The sequence below is a fragment of the Lissotriton helveticus genome, chromosome 9, assembly GCF_964261635.1.
Source record: "Lissotriton helveticus chromosome 9, aLisHel1.1, whole genome shotgun sequence".
Taxonomy (NCBI): Eukaryota; Metazoa; Chordata; class Amphibia; order Caudata; family Salamandridae; genus Lissotriton; species Lissotriton helveticus.
The window spans coordinates 259,272,852-259,297,945 of record NC_136070.1 but is presented as its reverse complement, the minus strand read 5'-3'; the positions used below and the strand labels follow the sequence as shown (position 1 = coordinate 259,297,945).

The following is a 25,094-nucleotide window of genomic DNA, read 5'->3' as shown; positions in this document are numbered from 1 at the left end:
CCGTATATGGTAGGTGTTGCCACATGTTAGCATGTATTTTCGACAGCAGCATTCCTATATTAACTTTTCCGAGTTTATCGTATATCTCTTTTGGCATCGTTAACAGCTCAGCTGCTGTAAGAGATAGCATACATACCCAGATCCCAAGTAGCTAATCTTGTGCAGACACGGGAAACCCTATCCAAGATGGCCTCCATGATCCGAACTTCAATTTGTTGCTCGCAGTTGGAGACCGGAAGTATCACTTGAAAACTGACAGCAAAAGCAGAATAGCGCTTCCGGTTCATAATAACATGGAGGCTTTCTCCGTAGGTCCGGAGGTGTGCGTGAAGTGAAGGCCAAGGGGAGAGGAAGGGTCGAGAGACCCGCGAGAGAGCGGGGCTTAAGACTCCGTATGTCCATGTGTGCAGCCAAAGCCCTGTTCGTGAATACGCGCCGTTCTGCTCTTACTGTTGCGGTCTGCTTGTTCCCTGTTCCCACGTACTACAAGGTATTCCTTTTGCGACCCTTCAGTCTGCTGTCTCCAGGTCACCGAGCATCATGTCCTCTCTCGGACAGTACGAGCGTCACTGCGACTCCATCAACTCCGACTTCGGAGGTGAGGGTGATGGGGGCGTGGGACGTTCGCGAGGGAGCTTCAGCGGAGAGCAGGAAGAACTGCATTACGTCCCCATTCGGGTGTTGGGACACGGGGCCTACGGGGAAGCCACCCTGTACCGGAGGACTGAGGTGAGAAACTGCCCCAGCACACAAAGACCCATGCAACAGAGCATAACACAAAATTGCCCGGCATGCGGAAATAGATGACATAGCTGCCAGGTTTACACATTGCTTATGTGTGACATTTCATCGGTTTCGAGGTACTTATGAATGACATCTGCTTCTATATGTGCGACACTTTTTCACATCTAATACCAAATAAAAACGGCTAGAAAAAAACACAAATATTACTAAAGCATGGCGTGGTAGCGCGCTGTCTGTTACAGACAACTAAATGTTCACAGTTTTACTGATAAACCTACATTGTACACAAACGATAACGTGTGGAAATTGTTTCCCAGAATATTTAATTTGTGCTTCAAGAAGTATATTGATTTGTTTTTATCCTATTAAAATGTTTGTTTCCATTACTCTTCAGAATTACAAAAACGTGCTTCATTTGTTCTCTTCTAATTGCTAATATATTTAGGGAAAAAAGTGTCCAGTTCGTTTACACGTATATACGTGTTGGGTGTTAGCAGGAGAAAAAGGCATTTTAAAGTCTTTCCCACTTACTGTACTCAGCACGATTATTGTATAGTTCACTTTAGAAATTGCTTTAACTTTTCAGTTTGAGACAGAAAGTAAACTCCAAACTGTATTTTAAGAGAATAATCAGGAATTTGTCATAATCCATTACCAAAGTGAGAAAATTACACACGGCTGCCAATCTCTGCTAAATCACCTCATTCATCATGTTGATGTTCCTGCTGGGGTCTCTCTGGTAGGTAGGTAGTCTCTCTCGACCCTGGGGTGGGTGGACCACTATTCTTCAAATTTTGACTAACACGACAGAGGAGTCCCAGTCCGAAAACAACAACAGAGAATGCGTTTCACACCTGGGGCTACACACATCATTCGTTCCTCCACTTGCAGAGAGTCAGCTCTTGTTGGTTTGGGGTTTGGCATCATGGCGCAGCTGTGTTTCACTGCCAGCACTTTATTGCTTGTATGTTTTGCAACAGATTCACCTAAATTGAAAGAAAGTAACAGAAATAAACTGACAGGGGAAGTTCTCTTGGATTCATGTGAGGGCAGAGACAGTAGTTGTCAGTCAGTACCAGTTTAAACAACACGGACGCACCAGTGCATGGTGGATATTTTACGTTATACTTTGCACGCAACCACTCCCATTCTGCATTGAAACGCTACACACTGAACACGTTTGTAAGTTTTTGGCCGCAGCATTATTTACACCAATGTTGCACAATACCTGCACCTGCTTCAACTTTATTGGGGGGGTCATAAATCATCCTGCTCGTCCGTCCGTTCATAAACAATCATCAACTATAACTGTCATCACAAATCACAGACAGCTTCTTAACGTTACATCATCATGCATCGTGCCACAAATCAAAATAGCCTGGCTTGTCACCAGGTCCTAAATCAAGTCAAATGTACAGGTCATAAATCGAGTTATAAATCAAACCTAGAGGAATATTGATTCCTTGTCATAAAGTCCTTTATCGCCATAAATCACTCTGGTGTTTATTGCTGTCAACTGGAGTCCTCGAGCTGGAGTTTCAGCATCTATGTAGGAGAGGGGTAATTAAATCCGCAAGCTCTTTTTAGGTCCAACTCGCTACCTTTGCTTAGTTGGTATGGACTACAACCGGTGGGCCTGGGCTGCGAGTGCCATGTTCTGCCCCCCCCTCCCCATATCTCTGGCCGCCTTAGCCTGCCGTGAGGTCTGGTGTGACCTTTCAACCTTCTTAAGCTCCATTTATATGACTCCTCTACCGCCTTGTTGCTGCAACAACCCTTTTGTTGGGTGTGGGAGGGTTAGTTTTGCTGAACAGCAGCGCCCGACCCGCTTCGAACAGTGACAGGTGACAGGCACTTGCCCCCCACCCCACTCCTTCATAGGGCTACGATGCCATGGGGTGAATTTTTAATCCTGCCCAGCCTTCCCATTGGCTGGCGGCTTTTGCGCCTTTCTTGCAGGTTTAGCGCCCTTTCCAGCCTCGCCCCTCTCCCACACGCTCGGGGTGCGGCTGCCATTTCCTGCCCATTGTCCCCTCCAGGGACCTACATTCCCATGCCTGGCGCTGTTTAACACGCCAGCCCCTCTAGACCCTTTTGTGTGCAGGCCTCTGTTCTTGTAAATCTAGAGGCAGGCTCTAGGCAGCAGCGCTGGCACTGCCCGAGAAGCCAGTTTTAGCGTGCTGGCTGCTTAAATGCAACCTTGTCACGGGCACCTTATGGGGATGTCTCAGGGGTGCTATAATGTGTGATTAATGCATTTAAGTGCGGTGATGTGGACACTAGTATACAAATGCGTTAGTTTAACCCTTGATGCATGGGACATGGCAGGGCTGGCATACTCTCCAACACAATTTTTAGCATACCTATCAATCAGTTGAAATCCTAATGAGGGCAAAATCAGATGTTTAAGAGGGCAAGTCTATTAATTTCATTACAGATATTTCACTTTGAGACAGTGGTGACAGTTTTTCAAAAAATTGCCAATTTTCAACAGTTTGGAGGCATTCGGATTGATAAGATGTTCAGTGCTATAGAAAAAGGATGTTGTTCTCCAAATGAGGTAACGTAATAGATCTGCGTTACAGGATACAGTCCCACAGCTTACGACAAACGGCTTTGTGAGACCTCTGTACCACAATCACTTAAGAGGCTAATAAGAATTAAGTCCCCAAGCATATGTCTTGCTTTTCTTTGGAGCACCTGGGCAAGACTTCAAAATACCAGAACACAACATGAACACACTTCAAAATAGGACTCTACACATTTTTGAATACCAAAGTACAACATGAACAAAGCTCAACACTCATTTGATAAGTAAAGGGGAATATTTATTGCAGCACGTTCCCATATATCAAATGGCAATAATACACAAGAATAAATGTGTAGAAAAGTAACTGCGTGTACACAGGAATAAATAATTGGAACTTGAAATATTTCACTGGCTGTCTGTTTAGCATCATCCTTGACAGCACGACAAGGGAACCCGTTGACTGTCTCAGGCAGTAGGTCTCAACTAGGCACAAAAGCCGACTCCCAGGAGAGTTCCAGTCAAAGTTGCAAGAGGTCTCCGTGTTTATACTCTTTACTAACACGGAGAGAGATTTCAAGAAGCTCCCCCCTCCCTTCTTCTGCGCTGTAGGTGCTGGCTACACTCTCTGCGTCGAGGTCAATCAATGAAGCTGGCCAGGGTCCGATGAGAGCGGAGGTAGATTTCTTCATATTCTCATCCTTGGACACTGTACGCATCCCACACTGTCTGTCGTAGCAGACATCAACAATCTGTGTGTGCAAGTAACCAGGGCCTGCCTGCATTCCCAGCTGAAAAGGCAGGGTCAGACAGGTACAAGATAAAACAGTGCTTACAAAATGCAGTTAAAGTCAAATCGAGACAATGGTCAGTACACGATCTCACAATGTATAACTGCCTGTAGCTTTACAGCTTACTAAAGCACCATAATTTTCCCACTATAGACTCCCTTTTAAATGGTGCACCGCAGGGTCAAAGATGACCTACAGGAGATTCATGTCAAACATAACACCAGGAGACACTCCCAAGAAGGCCCTTCTTTTGTACCATAAACTCTGCACATAATGACCCTTCTAACGCTCCTCGGCAGACAGCTTTTTCCTGTACCTAGAGATTTATTTCTGTCAGTTGTGCAAACTTGTATATCTTCTCTCTTTTGATGTTTTGAAATGGTGTGTGCTTCCTCCTGCATGCACTCCTTTCATACGCTTCTACTTTTACTATCATCCTCACCGACAATGCACAGATTAATTTACTTCTTGCAGCTCAAGTTCCTTAACGTGGGGGTGGGGGAGGCGCATCCCAAACATTTCTGGAAGTTGGAATTTAGCATCTCTGACAACCATTTTAACCCTGAGGTGTTATCTGACAATGCATTTAAGAAATAGTGAAACATTAACAGTGTTATGTAGATGTAAGATTTGTGAGTTGTAAATTTGGACCAAAATCACAGAACTCATGCAACACCCTTTGATGGGAAACCACCACAAGGTCAGTGCATGCACTCCTATCTTTCAGGACCTCATCTAGTACCATGCAGTCCGATACAGCGAACAAGCAAAATGTTGGCAGAACTGGCAACCACATAATTCTCTGGCAAGGTCTTTGCTCTGAAGATACACCTCAATCAAATGGAATTCCCACTGCCATACGTTTATTTTGTATTATCTGGCGAAAGCAGTATAGATGCCTTGGGACCTGGTGAAACAATGAAAATGGCCTCCATGATTATAGCTGGGATTAGAGTACAAAGCAACTATCAGGGTTTAGTGGGCAGGACCTTTTGTTAAGGCTGTCGCAGGCAGCTACTTAACATAATTATCACAAATGAACGGTAGGGGCTACAAAACTTCAACAAATGACTGAAAAACACCTTGTTAATATGGGAGCTACTATGACACATGGTAACCTGTAATTTTGCCTAAGGCTATGAAAATGCTTGCATCACAGAAGATTTTCAGAATCCAAACTACTGTTGGCTAAAGCGCCAGGGCTCGCAGAGATAAGACCCTCAGGTTGGGCCTCTTGGCAGCAAAGTGCAAGGAGACTAAGTAGTCAGCATTTGTACAGCGCAGTTTTGCCCTATGTAAGAACAATAGTGCTATTTTTTTCTAGCTTATTTGCATTTAATGGTTAATTTTTGTCTAGTTATCAGGGTGTTCCTCTGCCTTCTAGAAAGATGCTCCGCAAAGACAGCATCACCTGGACCTTGAGCGACAGAGGTGACTCCAGAATTTAACCTTTTGATGCGACCCATAATTTGTATATCTGGAGTGGCTCGGTGGCTGTAATCTGAAAGGAACAGTGTGCGGTTAATTTTCTGGATATTACATCCAGAGTCACTTGTGTTTCTTTCTTTCTGGTGATTTTTATACCCATCCAAGTTCTCAACCTTTCACTGTTTTAAATGCCGGGGGAACTGTTGCATGTATGTCCTATGTGTGTGCGTTTGTGTGAAAGAATGTTTTTTTGAGGGTGTGAACCCCATGTTGAGTGAAAATGTGTATATGAGCATCGTGCTGTGGGGCAAAACTCACTGTGTTTGGCACTGGCAAAAGACTAGAGAGAGGATGGGGAAATAAGGAAGTTATCCTGCAGAAAAATGTTTAAACTTCAGAGTTGACGCTTACTCGCAGTGATTGGCTACTCTGACCGCTGCCTCCAATCAAAGAGAGACCTGCTTGCAATGGCATGATTCTGGAGAAGAAACAGAAGTAAACCTACTTCAGATGTTGGAATGAGCAATGTAAAGGGGAAATCTTTGTGTGGAGCTTGTGCCCCCCAAAGAGGTATTTCCATACTCCTGCTGGGGTGCTCGCTCCTTAGTTTGAAGACCTCTGTCCTAAACTCTGGTAGTTTAGTCAGTGCCAGCTTAAGATAATCAAGTATCACAGTATGGTTTTCAGCATCACGTGGAGCATGCTCTTTGTATTGTGACACGTCTGCCCTTCCAGAAGTCTACCCTGATGTTTTCGCTCTTCCAAACCCTTTTTTTTTCTGTGCCACTTTTTATTATTGTTATTAATGTAGAACTCTACTGAAGTTAACTACAACATACAAGGATCAACATTGCCGATTGGCACATTTCATCATAATGAAATATTTAAAAGCACAATATACAAAAACATTTTAAAACCATGTATAAAAAACCCCTAAAAAACGTACATATCATATAATAAATCTGAAGAGAGGGATGGCGAGAGATAAAGTGCACTCAGTCTTCATGTGTCAACTTAAAATTCGTTTTACTTTATGGAACATTTGATAGAGCAGATACGGTTGTAAAGTCCCCAAGCTATTCCCTGTAAAATATTTTCTCAATAATTTCAAATTAGAACATGCCTTACTTCACTTTCCAAATTTAGTCTGATAATTTGTACCTTTAAAAAATGGCGCATCTGACCTTGAGACCAACATTATAAAAGGTCCTTGCTACAGTAAAACATTTTTTGGAGAGATTTCAATTATAAGTCATTACCTTTCTGTGCCACTGTATAGTGGAACCAATCATATGCAAATCACCCTTGGTCCTCCCCAAAAGGGACAGAACTGCTAAACTATACTCTGGGAACAAAGTCAGCCTAAGCAACTCCCTCAAATGTCCTTCTTGTGGTGGGTCATTCAAGATTATGTGGAGTGCATCCACAGCAGTTACTAGTGGCTTAGTGTCTATATGGGCATTCTCAAATGTTGGTCACATTGTACTCTGGTTGCACTTCACTTATGTACTCTGGTTCCACTTCACTTATGATGTCCAAGATTGTCTAACCATGATTAGGGTTGCCTGTGTTCCCGTTCAGATGGCCCACAGTTCAGGGCTGCCTGCTCCTTTGAAGGAAGTTTAAGGCTGACTTGCATATGGTTGGTCTCTGTAATGGCACAGGCGAGCAAAGAAAACTGAATTGAGTGGTGCCAGAATACTCAATAATTGTGATTAATTGGAGCATGTCCTTCCATCACATTTTTTGCTGTCTAGAAAATCATTGTGAAAAGAACAGATGATGGCTGGAATGCTGAACAATTCGAATATTTACACTGAGTTACATATCTGGGTTGAATCCATCGTTTTTTGTGCTCGCCATGCCATTAAAATTTGAACCCAGCCATATGCAAAATATCATCATAAGCAGTGTGACTGTATTCAGACATGTTTTCTGCGCTTGGTTGTACCATAGGGATTGAAGCTGCGTCTCACTGCTGAGGTCTAACAAGCGTGAAACATGTATGGCATAGCTTTTGTTTTAATTCCGAGTAGATGTGGCCTAGCAGTCTGTGGCAGAATGTTCTGTTTAGGTGCAGGACCAAGGTTGATTTGTCCCTTTCTTTATTGGTATGAGAGTGCTAAACAACATAATATGGAATGTCAACAGCGTATTTACCAATTGTTTAGATTAATTCGTGCAAGTCCATGTGTCACTTTTTTGCTGTCTAAGAGAGAGATTTAATAAGTATTTAATGGGCTAGACAGAAGCTCTGTGTCTGTGTTGAAAATGACAAGCCTTTACCTGTTATGGAGGGTATACCTTTCCTCTCCTAGTATGTTAAGCTAAAATATGCAGCACTTTGTGCTGTATAGATGACATTTATACACCACAGATGCAAAGCATTTTCATTTTAAACTGCTGATCCTTCACCGTTAGCGTAACAAACCTTTTACTTCTGGATTCCTTCTGGTGTTAGCTGATTGGGCATTTGTTTACCCTCATATGTTTCAGGATGACTCTCTGGTAGTATGGAAGGAAGTGTGCCTCACCCGGCTCTCAGAGAAGGAGCGCCGCGATGCCTTGAATGAGATTGTTATATTGGCTCTGCTGCAGCACGAGAACATAGTAGCATACTACAACCACTTCCTGGACAACAGCACGCTGCTAATAGAGCTGGAATATTGCAATGGTGAGAGGTGCTTGGAGTGATCCATGGACTACTCGAACACTGGCAAGTGCTGACAAGGTGGGGTGGTAACTGGAAAATTGGAACTGTGAGGGGTGTTGGGTTTGAGCACTGGAAAACTGAAGTATGAAAGGAGCAGGGTTCAGGTGATCACTGGAAACCTGCAGCACAGAGAGCTGCTGAGGAGACTGGAATACTTAAGATGTGAACGATGCTGAAGGTCATAACCTAAGACGACTGTTCAGAGGTGGTCATCAAGCAGTGTTCCCCAGGAGCAGGTTGATTACTGGGACACTGCAATAGTAAGTTCTGGCTAAGTTAAAGTTGGAGCAGGATGATCATTTTCTTTTAGGCAGTGGTTGGGTCTCGAGTGTCCCTCCATGGTGCGGCTCCTGTGGCAGAGGGGGGAGGTGGTTGGTTCTTCCCTTTTCACAGTGAGGAGTCTCTCTCCTGTGGAGCATGTATGTTGGAGCTAGCTAGGCCCAATCTTGTGTGGCAGAATGCTTGCTAAATAGTCTCCTGTGCCAGTGAACTGACATCTTTGTGGAATAGGGAGTAGGTCTTGGCTCTCCTCTGGTACTTTGTTTGGGGTAGAGCACTGGTCTTTGTTCATAGGATTTCACATTTCTATAACCACAAATGCATCGATTTCATAAGGAGTTAAAGGGGTAGGGTTTGAGTGGATATGTTTTCAGAAAATTGCACCGGGGACTGCTGCTGTTTTAGGGGTGAACTTTGTGGTGGTAGAGGATTGCAACTGTCTTTCTCCTGTTAGTGTCTTCTTAATGACTTTTCTTCTCTTGTACAATGCAGGTGGGAATCTGTTTGATAAGATTGTTCGTCAGAAGGACATGCTGTTTGATGAAGAGGTAACCTTTTAAAGCATGGAGGGTGAGGGGTTTGTTTATGGGGATGTGGTAAATTGGTTTGGGGAAATGCTACCATTCTCTGCACTGTGAGGGTTTAGAGGAAAGACCCCTCACATTGTCCTATGCACGTGTTTTTTCTAATGTTTCCCATCCATTTATCTGGTTCCTGTGTTATGAGTATGTGGGGGTCTTGACTTTGTATAAGATGGTAGGATGTGGGTGGCGATAAGGTGCTCCATATACCTCTTGTGTGGGATAGGAAATAAGCAGCAATTTTTGTCGCCACCCTTCTGTTTTCCCATGTAAGCCAGTGTTTGAACGAGGAGCTTGTCCTCCCATGAGTTCTCAGCATTTAATGACTCTTCCCAAAAACTGTTTTTTTTCCTGTTTGGGTGCTTATGGTTTGACATGGGTTTACCCCAGTTTGGTATAATTTGTTTGTCTTATTTTGTAGGTCCTGTTTACTTCATCCTCTTTTCAAAGTACTTTAGGTTTCTTGTCTTGCTTTGAGTGTTTTATGGAACTCGTCTCGTTTTAAATGGGAGTAACCTCAGACTCCACCACACTTTAATATTTTGCTTTCCAATGTAAATGTGACCGCCACATAGAATCAGAGGTGTCTTTGTTCACAGTAGTGGTGGGTGAAAGAGAAAGTGTTTTCCTGCTGTGTGTCATGATGGAACCTCTTGCAGCTAAAATGTAGCTTATTCACTCTCTTCATATACATAATTATCATTGACTGGTACATTCCTGTGATTTCTATCTGACTGCACCTTGTCGTTTCCTTTCTCCTTTTGTACAGACTGTGCTGTGGTACCTTTTCCAGATCGCCTGTGCTGTCAGTTGCATTCACAAAGCTGGGATCCTGCACAGGTGGGTATTTGGGAATAGCACTGAAGTGAAGAATTGGAATCCAGCAGTCTATTTACCTTCTTGAAAGCCCTCACTTAGATCGATTCTACAAGGCAGTGTATGGACTGTCTGTTGCAAGGCATATTGTTGCTTACCTATAATAAAGAGCGGCTTGAAACTCCCCATCTCCCCCAATTGCTTGCCTTTGGTTGGCTTTCCTTGTCACTGTCATTTGCATGCTCCTTATTCATGTCCCAGCGTGTCAATTTTTTGTTTGTCCCTCCCATAGAGAATTGCCAATGAATTTACAATGTCAATGGCTGCCATCGCTGATCCTGCCGCATGTTTTTCAAGCAGTGTTTTTTCTTTCCTTTTGTGTGAAGCATCCTGGTAAAGTGCATGTGTTTTTGAGCCGTCTTCCTGGTGTACAACTCTCCTCCTGCACTCTGTTCTCTCTGTTGCCTGACTTCTTCTCCCCACCATCCTCCCTTTTGTGCTCACCTGTGTGCTTCTCTGCATTGCTTCCCTCCCCACCCGCTCCCTCCATGTTGCTTTTCCCCTCAACCACTATGTTGCTTTTACTCCCCTCTCCCATTTTCCTTTGGCTTCTCCTGCCACCCTTGTTGCTTTTGCTCAGCTTCCCGTGTTGCTTTGGTGTTCAACCCAAACTCCTTTGTGTTGCTTCACTTCCACCACCTCAATTTAGGAAAAAAAAGTTTTTGCTTGTTTTTTTCTTTTTTTACTAACCATCCAACTAGATTGATAAATAAAAAAGTGGGCATGGGTGGTTTTAACTTTAAACAAAGAATCAAAAGGGGGGAGTGAAGAGGTAGTGCTAGAAAGGTGGGCACACCCTCCTCCAGTTAATGGTATAAACAACAAGGTCCACCGCTAGAAGGTTTCCTGTGAGCCAGAGTATATCAGGCATACACAGTATTTGTTAAAATACCCCTCACACACCAAAAGGGCCCTTGGTGTCATGCTTCATCATCGGGGTCTTCCCGCCCCGCTGCGGGACGGGGCGTGCTACGACTAGCGACTACGCTGGAGCACTTAGATATTGTAAGTGCTATGTGAAGTGTATTGAGTGAGTGTGAGTAGGGTCAGGAGTGATATGGAAAAGTGAGATTTAAAAGAATACCTGGCCTTATGGAAGCAAAAAATTTGTTATTAGTCATAGGCTGGTAGAAGTGGAGAAGCGTGGCTCAGTGGTTAGAGGCGGCAGACCCGGAAGCTGAGATTGACCGTGGACCAGGGTTCGATTCCCCGCCTCGGCGGGTCTCGGGCTCAAAATTCCACGGACTCGACAATTCTCGCTCTGGTGCCTACTCAACTCACGGGGTCACACTCTGCGACTCTGGGCAATAGCTTGCTTAATCTCCACTACGGCCCCTCGCGGCGGGATGCCTGGCTTTCACCTTGTGGACACCCTGCCGGGGTTTCTCACAGGGGAATACCAGGACGGGTTCCCTAAGCAAGCGCCGGGACGCTTGCGGGCAGCTGTGCGCTTCACAAGTCCAGCACATTTACATTTACATCGTTAAAAATAATGGGGCGGAGACAATCTAGCTTAACAATGGGCTAGTTCTCCTGGTGTTGTCAACATGTTTCGAGGCTGACTGCCTCTTCGTCAGGACGGGGGTCAGATCCCTCTGTCACTCACTAAGGTTGGCAACAATGTGTGCTATGTGTATATACAAGTGAATAGAATATAGATTATAATACAACTGCAATATGGCATTCAATTTTTAACAGTTATAGCCCTGTCAGTATTTCTGAGTCGTGGGCCTGCAAAGATAAAGTAAGATGCGCGTTCATATATCACCTAAGGAAGGAAAGACATGGTGACATATATGGTGACTTTGCGATTGCCGGTAAAATACACTTAGGTGCTGTGACCTGTAGGTGGAAGGAAAAACACTACAAGACAAAACCAACACTTAACATAAAACACACTCTATGTCGTGAAGTTCTGCACAAGTCCATGGTGAGCTGTAAAATTAAAAGACTAAGGACTAAATACATACTGGAATAATTAGGAGTCAGTGCCCCATGAGCCGGTCTGGAAAAGGGGTACATGGAACTTCCATCTGTTGGTAAAGTAAAAGTGGAGCATGCCATGGTTTAGGATAAGGTCATGGTAGTAGGTGTTGAAAGTCTAGGCATAAGGCTCCCTAACGCGGCTATGCCGTACTTACTAGTTCACGAGCAGTCCTCGCATCCTCCCTCATCCGCGGCTTCCGTGGTGTGAGAGGAAGGAGAGGAGCATGCGGTTATATACTAGAGTAAATTGGATAATTACTAGCACCTGTACCTGGGAGGGGCGGCTGATTGAGCAGAACACTAGAGCGGTGTAAGCTCAGGAAGGTGGACGGAAACGGGAGCCATCTTGGAACAGTATCAAGAATCAAAAACGGGCGCCATCTTGGAGAGGCCAGTGGTGAAACTGAACTGGTTGTGAAATCTGTAGGCTATACAACTTGGCAATTGCATGCGGTTCTGTTAATGCAGAGATGCCTGTATGTGCTACGGGCGGTGAATCAGGATTCGAAAAAAGGAGGCGGACATCTTGCCTAGAAAGAGCAAAATGGGGTTATTGGGGTGACCGGATATTAAGTTGTATAGTTGGATCAGGTCTGGAGGGTGGCCTCATGGATCCAGTATCAAGCCTCACGTCAATACGTATTATGGGGCCACATACTAGCCAAAAGGCAATCTATCCTAATGTAGGGTAGGGAACACAGTGGGCCCATATTTTTGCAAACAGTTAATCAATACTAATGTAGGGTAAGGAACACAATGGGCCCTAACCTATTCAGAACGATCGCTGTGTGATTAAAGTGGTATGCCAACATACACGAGTGCAAAGTAGAGACAGATCATTGTGCAATTAATCCTTACTCTACAGTGGCATGCAGAGTGCAAACAGCCTGTCGCTAGTGTGACCAGTTCAAGTTGGAGAGACCACAACCAGTTCTAATAGGGTTTTGATCTCCTGATAGAGGTTGTTACTGGCTCAGTTGAGCCCAGGGTATGTCGTCATTCAGCCCTGTGATGTGTGTCCTAAGACGAAACACCCATCTTTGCTCTTTCTCCACGAGATCTTTCTCGCATTTAATTGATTCAACCACTGTCCACTGAAGATCTTGAATACCATGGCCCATGGTTAGATAGTGGGAGGCCATCTTAGTCGTGGCTTTTTTGCAACGTATGTTGCTTCGATGTTCACCAATACGAATCTTGACTGGTCTAGAAGTCATTCCAATGTATTCTTTGGCACATGGGCAAGTGATGAGGTAGACAACATTTCTGCTGTTGCAGTTCGTGAAACCACGTTGTTCCCATGTCGTGCCATTCGAGAATTTGATTGTTTTGCTTTTACTGGTGGATTCACAAGATGTGCATGAGCCACAAGGATGGTGGCCATTTACAGATATCAATTTAGGAGGGCCAGTGTCTTTCATGATTCTAGGTCTAATGTGGCCCAAGATGTCTTTTAAGTTGCACCCCCTTCTGTGGGAGAACATTGGTTTCGGGAAGTTCAAAGAGCCACAGTTAAGGATTTTCCAGTGTTTGTTCACTATTTTAGTGATCTTGTTTGAGTTGATGTTGAATGTGGTTACACATATTGGTCTGGTTTCCTGTTCCTTTGGCAACGTGGGTTCCAATAGAGCCTCTCTATTATTGTTCCTAGCCCTTTTTAGGCCTTTCGTCACAATTCCTCTTGGATAGTTTCTGTGTAGTAGTTTTTGCTCGAGGTCTGCCGCTTGGCTTTTGAAATCAGTGATGTTGGAACAGTTCTGTCTGAGGCGAAGGAACTGCCCGTAAGGGAGGTTATCTCGTAAGTGTCTCAGGTGGAAACTGTTGTACAGTAAGAGGCAGTTTTCAGCGGTAGGTTTAAAATGGGTACTGGTATGTAGTCTGCCTCGGTTCGGGTAAATGTTTAGGTCCAGAAAAATCAAGTTTTCATTGGATACTGTGTGGGTAAATTTCAGAAATGGATCTTGCTGGTTGAGCCAGACCATGAAATCCTGGACAGACTGGGTGTCGCCCCTCCAAATCACAAGCACATCATCAATGTACCGTTTCCAAATGACCACTTGATCACGGAAGGGGTTCTGTTGGTGGAGAATTTTAGTGGTCTCCAAATGGTGAACATAAAGACCAGCCAGGCTGGGAGCAAAGGTGCTCCCTATGCTGGTCCCGTGCTTTTGTAGGTAATGTGTGCCATCATAGAGAAAGAAATTTTTCTTCATAGCCAGACTGATGCACTCCAAAACCACATGTCTCTGGGTCTGGTATTTCCATGGTGTTGAGAAAAGTACCTCTTCGATTATCTTGAGGGTTTCACGATGGGGAAGACTTGTGTAGAGGCTTTCCACGTCCAACCCGAGCAATAGGTCATGCTCGGTGTCAAAAGGCATTTCCTCAATCAATTGTAGTACTGCCTTCGTGTCTTTATGGTAGGTGTCGGTTTGTTGGACTATCGGTCTCAAAAACGCATCCGCGAATTTGGAGAGTGGTTCCAATATGGAGCCGATACCGGATACTATTGGGCGCCCTGGTGGGTAGGGTGCCTCCTTGTGGATTTTAGGTATGGTATAAAAATAAGGTGTTATGGGGTTGCTCTGAATGAGGAAGTTAGTTTCTTTTTTGGATACTCAATCATGGGCAGTGGCCTCTTCAACCATCATCAGAATACGGATACGTATATCCTCAGTTGGATCCTCTCTTAGTATCTCGTAATTCCGTCTGTCATTTAATAGTTTGGGGCATTCTCTATCTTAATTCTGCTTGGTCTGAATAACAATTGCGCCGCCTTTATCAGCCGGTTTTATGATAATCTCTGAGTTGTTGGCTAGCTCATGTAGGGCCTCCCTTTCTTTTTGTGACGTGTTCTGAAATGTCGCCTTATGAGTGGTAGGTAGATTTTCTAGCTCCTCCATTACTGCTTTCTCGAAAGCCAATAACTCAACTGGAATGGTAGAGTCAAGAGGAGTGAAGGTGGACTTATTCCTTAGGCCTGTATCTGATGGGTCAATGTTGTTGACCACATTCTCATTAGAGTCCTTAAAGAAGGCTTGCAGTTTTAGTTTTCGCATAAATTGTTTCATTTAAAGACAAATCTTAAATTTGTCCATTCTGTACGTTGGGACAAAACTTAACCCTTTCTCTAGAACTTTGCGTTGGGAATCAGTAAGTTGAAGGTCTGATAGGTTCACTACTAAGTGTCCCGGCTGGTTGAAGCTGTCATGCTCCGTGTTGATACACGTGGAGGTACTTCTGGATTCTGGTTCCAGTGGACCTGGGTTCCCTTCCGATTCCTGCCTCTTCGTGGGCCGCGGCGCTGGCCTAAAAAAGGCGGTGGGCCATAGTAACCAAAATTCGGGGGTGGTGGCTGGTTCCATTGTGGGAATGGATTGTCCATGTAAGGTGGTACCGGTGGGTATTGCATGTACCCAGGCGGGGGTTGGTAGGGTGCCCACCCTCTACCCCCTGGTCTATACGGTCCCTGAAAACGAGCTCTGCCTCCCATGTTACCGTAATTGCTGTTCCTGCTAGATCCCGACCCATTGGAACTGGTATCAGAGGGATCAGTGTCTGTACTTTGGTCACTATAACTATGTCTTGATACATAATCATCTTTGATGTATGGATACACACGTTCATGACTGAACACATCAGTATCTTTCTTCAGTTTCTTGAATTTGCTCTTTTTCAGTGTCAATTCAAAATCCATCATTTCCTGATTCTGTTCTTCTAACCTTTTTTTCAGTACTGCCAGGGCCTGATAGCTTTTAATTTGGACCTCTAGTTTTTGTATGTCCCGCTTGAGTTCTTGAGTGAGCCGGGTTGCTGTCTTGATAATAAGGACCAACCAGGCCCTGGTACAATGCCAGCTGATTAGTGACCAGTCGTTTTTGAATGTTGCATCGTGGGTGAAAATGAAAGGTTCATTTTTGACTATTAAGCCTGGTGGTGCTACTTTGGCCTTGAGGTATTCGGTCATTAGAAGACCATGTAGAGCTGTTTTTATCTGTGTCCTTCTCAGGGCTGCTAATTCATCCCAATCCCCCCCGGTCGGGCTAGGGTCGGTGTTGCTTAAACCTTCAAACCAACCTTAGTGAGTGACAGAGGGATCTGACCCCGTCCTGACGAAGAAGCAGTCAGCCTCGAAACATGTTGACAACACCAGGAGAACTAGCCCATTGTTAAGCTAGATTGTCTCCGCCCCATTATTTTTAACGATACCAGCCTATGACTAATAAATAATTTTTTGCTTTCATAAGGCCAGGTATTCTTTTAAATCTCACTTTTCCATATCACTCCTGACCCTACTCGCACTCACTCAATACACTTCACATAGCACTTACAATATCTAAGTGCTCCAGCGTAGTCGCTAGTCGGAGCACGACCCGTCCCGCAGCGGGGCGGGGAAGACCCCGATGATGAAGCATGACACCAAGGGCCCTTTTTGTGTGTGAGGGGTATTTTAACAAATAGTGTGTATGCCTGATATACTCTGTTTTTAACTTTAACCATGCTGCACAGCATCTAAGATACTGTGCAGCACAGCTGAAAACAATTTGTAAAGCCAGTAGTTCACGAAGGCGAGACCTATTGGCTTTGTCAATGCTTGTTCTGCTTAATGTTTTCCATTGGGAACATTTAACTCTCCCAGTGAGTGCTGAAGAAGCACATTTAAAGGTCTCTGGAAGGTGGTAACAGTGATTCTGTGGCCATTTAATGATGGCTTCTTTTCCCTAAAGCCTGCAGTTTGGTTATGTTGCACACACACAGTATTTGGGGCCAGATGTACGACCCTATTTTGCATGCGTAAACGGGAGTGCGATCCGTTTGCGCATGCAAAATCTAATAGGGCTGTGTGCAATCCCTATTTAGCGAGTTTGTTTTGTGACTCACTAAATAGGAATCGTGAGTCGCTATTAGGAAGGGGGGTTCCATGGGCGTTCCTTCCTAATAGCGAGTCGGAGGCCTATGTAAGAATTTTTTGCGGCCACAATTGCAGGGAAAGAAACCTTGATGCTGTGACCTACGGGAAAGAAGAGCTAGATTGTCCCTTAAGGAGGGAAGCTGTTTTGATTCTTGGAAGATATGCACTAGGCCATCAATTGCAGAATCTATGTAGCATACACCAGGCAGATCCTCAGGTACTTCACCAGAGAGTGTAGACTTCGGGTGATAGCCATTCTCCCAGAGGTGAGGGGGATGTCAGGCAGACACCAGCTCTGGTTAAACAGCTGCTCTTCAAGTACTTTGCACAGCATTCCATTCCTTGGTCATGAAGAAAGTGGAACTAGATAAAGTATAGTGCTTTGGATCCCACATTTATACACATTTTCTTGATTGTGGATGTAAATCCATGTCCCCAAATTTAGATCTAGTTTGGGGAGGTTCTCGTTCAAGTATCCTTCTTAGGTTGCTCTCCAGAAACAATCTTTGTGTAAAGTGATGCTTCTCACAACAGGTAGCAATGAGACTGTCTTCAAGCAGAAACAGCCCACACCAGGAAACAGTGAAATGCGAGATCTCTGCACCTGGCTGTCGCCAGTAATCGAGGCCAGAAAAAAATAATGCCCTTGTACCAATCATGGGTCATTCCCATCCTTAACAGTAACATATGTCTTGCTGCCCTTCTTCGAGGGGTGGATTCAAAACTAATAAATATTACTGTTATTATTAAAAAAAAGATGGTCATATACACCAGTAATTAAAAAAAACACTACCCATAGAAAATGCTGCCTCTAAAATACTGACTACCCCCAACCCCCAGTAAAAAATCTCTTGGCATATGAGTGAGCTCAGTGTTTGACGTGCTCTTAGGCCACATTACAGTATAGATGTCCGATGCCGCCGCCAAAGTCGTATCTAACCAAGAAACAAAATAGAGTGGTAAAATATGCATTGAAAGTACTGGTAGCTTGATAGATTGTAGTTTATGATCCAAAATGAAAAAGCAAAATGTTATACTCGCATGCCTTCCTGGATTCCTGTTTTTCTTTTTTTTTTCCACACAGCTGCTTCCCTTGAATGAATTTAGTATCTTCTTGAGTTGCTGGCACTGAATATACTGGATTATTTGTTTTTAGTGTGCTGAAATGATATATAAGCCTGTTGATTTCTTAACCATATTTGCTTGGTATATACGATGTTCAGTCAGACATGCTTTAAATTTTCTTTTGGTTTTTCCTTGAAGCTAAATAATTAAAACCAGAGATGAAAGTCAAACTGTAGCCAATGTATTCACCGCTGCGTGTCTTGTAATTCTAGCTTGAAGTTTTATAGCAGTTGGACAGTAACTATACATTAAAAAATACTGTACATTTGTATTCATATGTGGAACAAGCATAGTGGGTTGCTAGGAATGTTAACTTAAAATCCAAGGTTGGCAACAAGACTAATGGGATGGGTTTTCTTCATGTGCTGTTTGAGGATAGGGAATTTGGTGGAACCGAAAGTAGTAAGTCATGTACATTTTGCTCTCTTGCCCTGTCTTCTTTTGCAGGTAGCTGTGGGCAATTTAATGCAGAGTTATATTTGAAAATCTATATCCAGGGTTGTGTTTCTTAGTAAACGGACTGATTTTGGTGGAGCAAATGTTATATTTGCTACCAAGGGGAATTCTGGCCCATGTTTGTGTTAGTCTTATGTTGTAAATATTATTCTTACTTGATTGCTATGTTTTCCCTCCAATTAATGTATTTCTGACCTTTAGGCTGACTTGAGAGATAAGTTAAACTGGTTACTAGATAAAGGTCTCTAATTTGTCAGGAGCATCATTCAGGAAAGTAGAAACTGTGATTAGGATGAGCTTGTCTTGAACAGTGTCTTATAAACGAGGATGTCCACTTACTCTATATAACTTTTTTGACTTTCAAATGTGTAATCCTCTCTTTGGCTACATCATTGTAAAATATATAATATGTCACTCAAGTTTCTAGTAGAAACCAGATTCTGTCCTTCACTACACTTACATCTAGCAAACAAGTTTCAGTATATATTTACCACTTCATGATAAGTGGTTTGTCAGCTGTTATTCAAAATGTGCTGATCGAATTTCCACGTAATGGGTTGCCCTAAGTGGGAGTGACATTGAATTCTGTTAATTTTCCTCTGAGTTGTAGCTTGAGATCTGAAATACCTCTTGAAAAAATTGCATATCAGCTTTGAGTTCTTTTAACATCTTCTTTTTGACGGGTGTTTTTTTCCCTGTGGATGCCAATAGAAAGAATACATGCTGATACGCCTGCAGTAGATGTTGCTTACTAGTTTTCTGATCCTAGTTTAAGGATATCTCTCAGTTTGTTTTCTCCTTGTTTTTATCTTTGAAAGGATTGATTGTATTACCTGCAAGTGGACAAAGAAATAAATCACAGAATTGTAAAATTGTTTATTAAATGTATCCACCAGTTCCCCACTTGGGGATTATCTTTTGAATTTAGGCATTTAAAATTGCATTCTTACAGTTTCAGAATATCTGCACAATTCCGTTTTTTGTGATTATTGCATGTTTACAATGACTTTGATTTCTTATTTGTATCTGCATGTGGGACTTTCGCCCAAAAGAAACCACGTTTATATATTTGTGTCAGTTAAACTGTTTAGATCTAACCACATGGGTTATAGAGAATTTAATTGCCCTACACTATTACCTTGAACGACCTTTAGGACAGTAGGAGATAAACAGCAATGGGTACGTTTTTGACAAGTAGTCTGAGGGAGAGCCAGATGGAACTAGATGAGTGGAAAGTTATAAGTTCCATGCAGCACATTACAAATGGGTCTAGAGCAAGGGTGTATATTCACTATCTTAGGATTTCCAGGATTCCACGTCCGAAAGTTACTTACATTTAAACTCTTTGGTAATCAATTAATCAGTGATCCTGAAAACTTGGCACAGCTGTGAACCTCAAGGACTGAAGATGGGCATCTGTAGTTTAATTTGGGTCTTTTCACTTGCTTGTTGAACTGCACTAAAGACTTCTCCTTTGTGACAACCTGTTAACAAACAAAATTGTGTTGTTTCTTCTGTCTTGTTTCAAAGAAATGCCCTCGGCTGATTGGCTGATGCTGGCTACACCAGCAGTAATTCTGTCTGCTAATTCTTGTTTGCCAGGTGGTTTCATATTATCTGTGTTGCAAATCTTCAGTGTGGTTGTGGAAGAAATATGTTATTTTTCAATATACGTAAGACAAGAATATATATGTAATAGAAAGATTTGATCTGATGTGAATATTGAGGTTTTTTTTCTGTGAATAACGTTGGCCAGTGACTCATTCCCTATCTCTTTGCTGCCCTTTCAAAGTTGCTGAGAGAGTGCTAATACTTCATTTTTCCTGCGATACAGCAATATATTGCATTTTAGACCCATTGCAGACCAGGGTCGGATCTGTGAACAATAGTCAGGGAGTTCTTGCTGTAATTCTGGATCCCATAGGGGAGATGTGGCTATAGAGTCTGTGCGCTATCCATATTGAATTTTGCAACCACATTAGAAACTAGTGACATTCCATTCCTACACTAATACTTTACTGAAGGTGACATTTGTGGTCATGCACTTAAATGAGTATTGTCTCCTAATGTGTTGTACCCTCTCTTAGAGTCTTCTAAAAAATACCAAGAATTTCATAGCCAGATTCGTTCCATAGCTAAAGAAGTTTAGCACATCTGCTGAGGATGGCATTGTCTCCATTAACCTGCGTTATGGTTTATAGTTGGTCTTATGAATCCCCCTGTATGGCATATAATCGGTTACTATGACCCCTTTTTCTTCAGAAAATATTTTTAAAACTTGGCCCCCTTAGTGGTCATTAAGATGATTTGGAAAGTGTTTTGGTGAATCCCACCTTTTGGCGCACTGGGTTTGGTGACCGCACCGTCTGTATGTACAGATGGTGACCGTTTGCAACCCTGTGCTGCCACATTTCTGCATTATAGGCAGTCTGCTGAATTTCACAAAGCTCTGAAGAGCTGGGTTTTAAACTTCTAGAGGAATCTAGTGGATCACCTAGAGCATTCTATGTTTCCCTGCTATTGTACAAAAAGACCCCTCCGGTTAAAACAACAGTTTAAAGAGCTCCTTAGAATAGCAATGAAATACAACTATAACATCTCTTAAATCAATTTGCCATGACATCCAACCATAGAAGTTTTATTTCTATTACTGAGTAGGCATTTTGTAGATATGCCACCACAGATATTACACTTTTATAGGAGCTGCTCTGCTTCCATCTTCTCCATTTGCTCTCTTCTGCAAAAGAAATACATACATTGCATGGAGTCACAGGATGTCACAACCAGTTTGAATTCATAAGCAAAGGGATGATAGATAACCGCGTCAAAATAAATTCTTCTTCAATAAAAAGCTTCTATTGTGCCAAGCATACCTGCTCAAAAATATTAATAGCTTGTGTCTTGATTACCTTTTTTTTTCTTCTACGTAACAACTACCTAACGAAACCGAAGAATGAAACTTGGGAGTGTTGTGGGACGCGGACTTCATCATGAGCTCACATGTGTGAACAGTGATATAAAACTTTCTTACACCAGAAGAAACTCCTAAGGATGTTCCTCTCATTTGTTGTGCTCCCATAGTACCCCACAGTGCTGGAAGCATTGGTTATTTTGACTAAACTATGGCAATGATATTTTAAAGTCGGGATACTACCTTTCTTAATCTAGGGAAAACTGATGTTGGGCTGTGAGACAAATGTTTGGACTATCAATACATGAGCCAGAAGCAGCCCACCTAAAAGCCTTCATTTGCTTCTAGCCAAAGTCCTAATTATGAAAGCTTTTCTGCCTGGCAGAAAGGTATAGAAGGCTCCGCCCCAAAATACTTGTAAGATAAAAGTGTGACATACTCTTCTATATGCAACTGGCGTTCCGTGAAAAAACGTTTCCTAGGCAATGTCACAAACTGAATGACACATGTTTTTCAGTTGAAGTGCCCTACCCACCCCTGGAACAGCCTGCCCACACATCCGTTGCTCCTAATCTCTGCTGCTGTTGAGATTGAGACTCATCGTCTACATATTCCATTCGCAGTTCTCTTGCATAATGCAGTCTCTCTTTTTATTAGTGTTTAATTACTTGCTTGGGCAAACAATGAAATGGCCATTCATGTGCATTCTTTATATATAGGTAAGCAACCAACAATAGTCAATATGACCTCTGACCTATCCCCATTGATTTAAGTTGCTTACAGATCAAATGTACATCATGTATAAGCTTAGACAAGTCATCGATTCAAGCCAGTTCAGCCGGAATCTCATTTCGTGTCTTCGTGCCTATAAAAAGTGAATTTTGTAATTCCGAACTATGTACTTTAAAACCTTAGGAAGTACATAATGATGAAACTAATTACAACATGCATATTCAAACCCAGATTTTAGGGATGAGTTTTCTGTCTTTTCACTATTCATTCTTTGCTGATGATTCAGCTCCGTCTTGTACAGTGACCAGGGGTTGACTTGTATGCAGTCTCAGCTTTTGTTGTAGAACTTACATACTGTTGTACCTGTTTCATTGGATCGCTGTTGATTTATCATCAGTTGACTTCTTCCAGAGTGGGGCTTTTGAGCAAATTATCAAAGACTTTAAATTGTAGCACTCCATGAAGTAACAGTCAATTTCATCAACCTAGATCTACCTCTTGTGTGAGATGGCTTCCCATGTTCCTCCTCTTAGTGATTATGCATAGAAACTGGCGACCGGAATAGGAGTGGGCCTAGCCATTATTGACCCGCTTCCGGCTCTAAAACTTGGCAGCTTCCCCCTTGTTCTCATCAGTGAAACATTTGTCCATTTTTCTTAGGCTTGCATCATCCAAAGCAATATGCTTCTGTAAGAACTCGATGATTAAGATATTTATTTATTTATTTATTTATTTATTTCGCATACTTTTATAGCGCAGACCTGTCACCCAGAGGGCATCCTGGCGCTTTGATCAGAGAACCCATCGCACAAGACTAGAGCAGACGCGCAGCCATTACTTAGGAAAGAGATGAGTTTTTAAGGCTTTCCTGAATGGAAGATAGTCCTTGCAGCTCCTGAGAGTGAGTGGGAGAGAATTCCACAATTTAGCTGCCGCCACTCTAAATGAGCGGCCGCCCATCCTCACTCTTTGAAACCTGGGCACCACTAGAAGGTGAGCCGATGACGACCGCAGAAGCCGTGGGGCAGAATACCATGCAAACATGTTTTGTAGTGGAAGGGGGCCTAAAAGGTGAACCGCTCTAAATACCAAACAGGCCGCTTTGAATTGGACCCGTAGATCTACCGGGAGCCAGTGCAAGTCACGAAGCGCCAGAGTAGAGGAGCTGGATCTGGGACGTGAAAGGGCCAGTTTGGCAGCCATATTCTGCACCCTCTGCAGTTTCCCAATCAGATTTTTTGGGGCCCCCAAAAGGAGGCCGTTACAATAATCCAGCCGACTTAAAATAGTCCCGCGGACTACCTCCGGCCTGGATCGAGCAGGAAGCAGAGGCAAAACTCTGCGGAGCATGCGGAGCAGCATCATACATGTTCCCGTGGTTTTGTTAACATGTAGGTCAAGTTGTAAATTAGGGCCGAACATGACCCCTAAATTACGGGCTGACTCCGATGCCGACACCGGTTCGGAAAAAGTGCTGGGCCAGAAGTCGGTGGGTAAAGCCCGCGGGATCCGATCCGTGGAACAGTGGAGCACCTCCGTCTTCGAGCTATTAAATTGCAAAGAATTTGCTTGAAGCCAATCCGCTGTAGCTGCCATGCAGCGATGGAAGGTGTTCAGCGAGATTGCATTGCTTCCTTCCAAGGAAAACACCAGCTGAGTGTCATCGGCATAATTAAATGCCGAGACCCCAAAAGATTTTATTAGCTGGACAAGTGGACGGAGGTACAGGTTAAACAATAACGGGCTGATGGCCGAGCCCTGTGGCACCCCCTGTCCGATTTTCCTTGGCTCCGAGCTGAAAGGCGGAAGTGACACCAACTGTTGCCTGCCCTCGAGGTATGACATTAGCCAGTCTCTGGCCCCCTCGCAAATCCCGCACTCTTCCAGCCTCTGAACCAGGGTCCGATGGCAGACCGTGTCGAACGCGGCCGACATGTCGAGCAGCACCAGAAAGGCTGCCCGACCACTGTCAACACGCGAACGCAGGTTATCCAACACGGTCACAAGTGCGGTCTCCGTCCCGTGACCAGGTCGGAAGCCAAACTGGGCCTCATCGAACCACCCAATGTGTTCCAGATAGCCGGAGAGAGAGCGAGTTACCCATTTCTCCAAGATCTTGATTGGAAAGGGGAGCAAGGAAATCGGCCTGTAGTTGGAAAGGACAGCTGGATCCAGGGTTGACTTTTTTAGCAGAGGCGACACCACTGCTAATTTCCAGCAGCCCGGAACAGAAGCCGATTCCAGAGATTGGCGACAGATTGAAAACAGAGGCGGGAACAGTTCTTCCTGAAAAGTTTTCCAAAATTTGGGGGGCAGTGGATCGAGCGGAGAACCGGATGACACCGAACAAGCCGTTTTACAAAAGTCTTCAAAGGACGGGAGAGGGAAGGAATCCAACCGCGGTGGTGAGATGATCAGATCACCCGCCCCAAAGGCCGCCGCGGCCGACTGGGGTCGACTGGGTGAACAGCCCGGAGCTCCCACGCCGGATGGCTGGGGTCGACTGGGTGAACAGCCCGGAGCTCCCACGCCGGCTTGCTGGGGTCGACTGGGCTGCCCCCCCGGAGCTCCCACACCGACTGGCTGGGGTCGACTGAATAAGCTGCCCGGAGCTCCCAGATCGGCGACACTTGTGCTCCCTTGGGGTCGACTGGACTGCTCCACCGGAGCTCCCTCGCCAACCGGCTGGGGTCGACTGGGTGAGCAGGCCGGAGCTCCCAAATCAGAGACACTGGTGCCTCTCTGGGGTCGACTGAGCTGTTCCACCGGAGCTTCCACGCCAACTGGCTGGGGTCGACTGGGTGAGTTAACCGGAGCTCCCAGATCAGAGACAACAGTGCTTGTCTGGGGTCGACTGGACTGCTCATCCGGAGCTCCCAAGGCCGTCGGTTGAGGTCGACTGTGTGAACTGACCGGAGCTCCCAGAACCGAGACAGCAGTGCTTGTCTGGGGTCGACTGGACTGCTCATCCGGAGCTCCCAAAGCCGTCGGCCATCTACATTGTTCATGAAATAATTAGCTGTTTGTATTCTG

The 25,094-nt window shown here is 44.1% G+C and overlaps 1 protein-coding gene across 2 annotated transcripts in view; it reads left to right on the top strand.

Annotated features, from left to right (window-relative positions):
* The first annotated feature begins 266 nt into the window (after nt 1-266).
* Nucleotides 267-25,094, top strand: part of NEK9 (NIMA related kinase 9) — a 245,752-nt gene continuing 220,924 nt past the window's right edge. Inside the window, exons 1-4 of one of the 2 annotated variants that reach the window (XM_078659920.1) lie at nt 267-729; nt 7,987-8,164; nt 8,975-9,030; nt 9,833-9,903. In XM_078659920.1, coding sequence (XP_078516046.1) covers nt 541-729; nt 7,987-8,164; nt 8,975-9,030; nt 9,833-9,903 — 494 coding nt within the window. In that variant the 5' untranslated portion in view covers nt 267-540. Of the gene's footprint in view, nt 730-7,986; nt 8,165-8,349; nt 8,464-8,974; nt 9,031-9,832; nt 9,904-25,094 lie in introns of those variants that run through there. The other variant, XM_078659921.1, reaches the window with a different exon arrangement.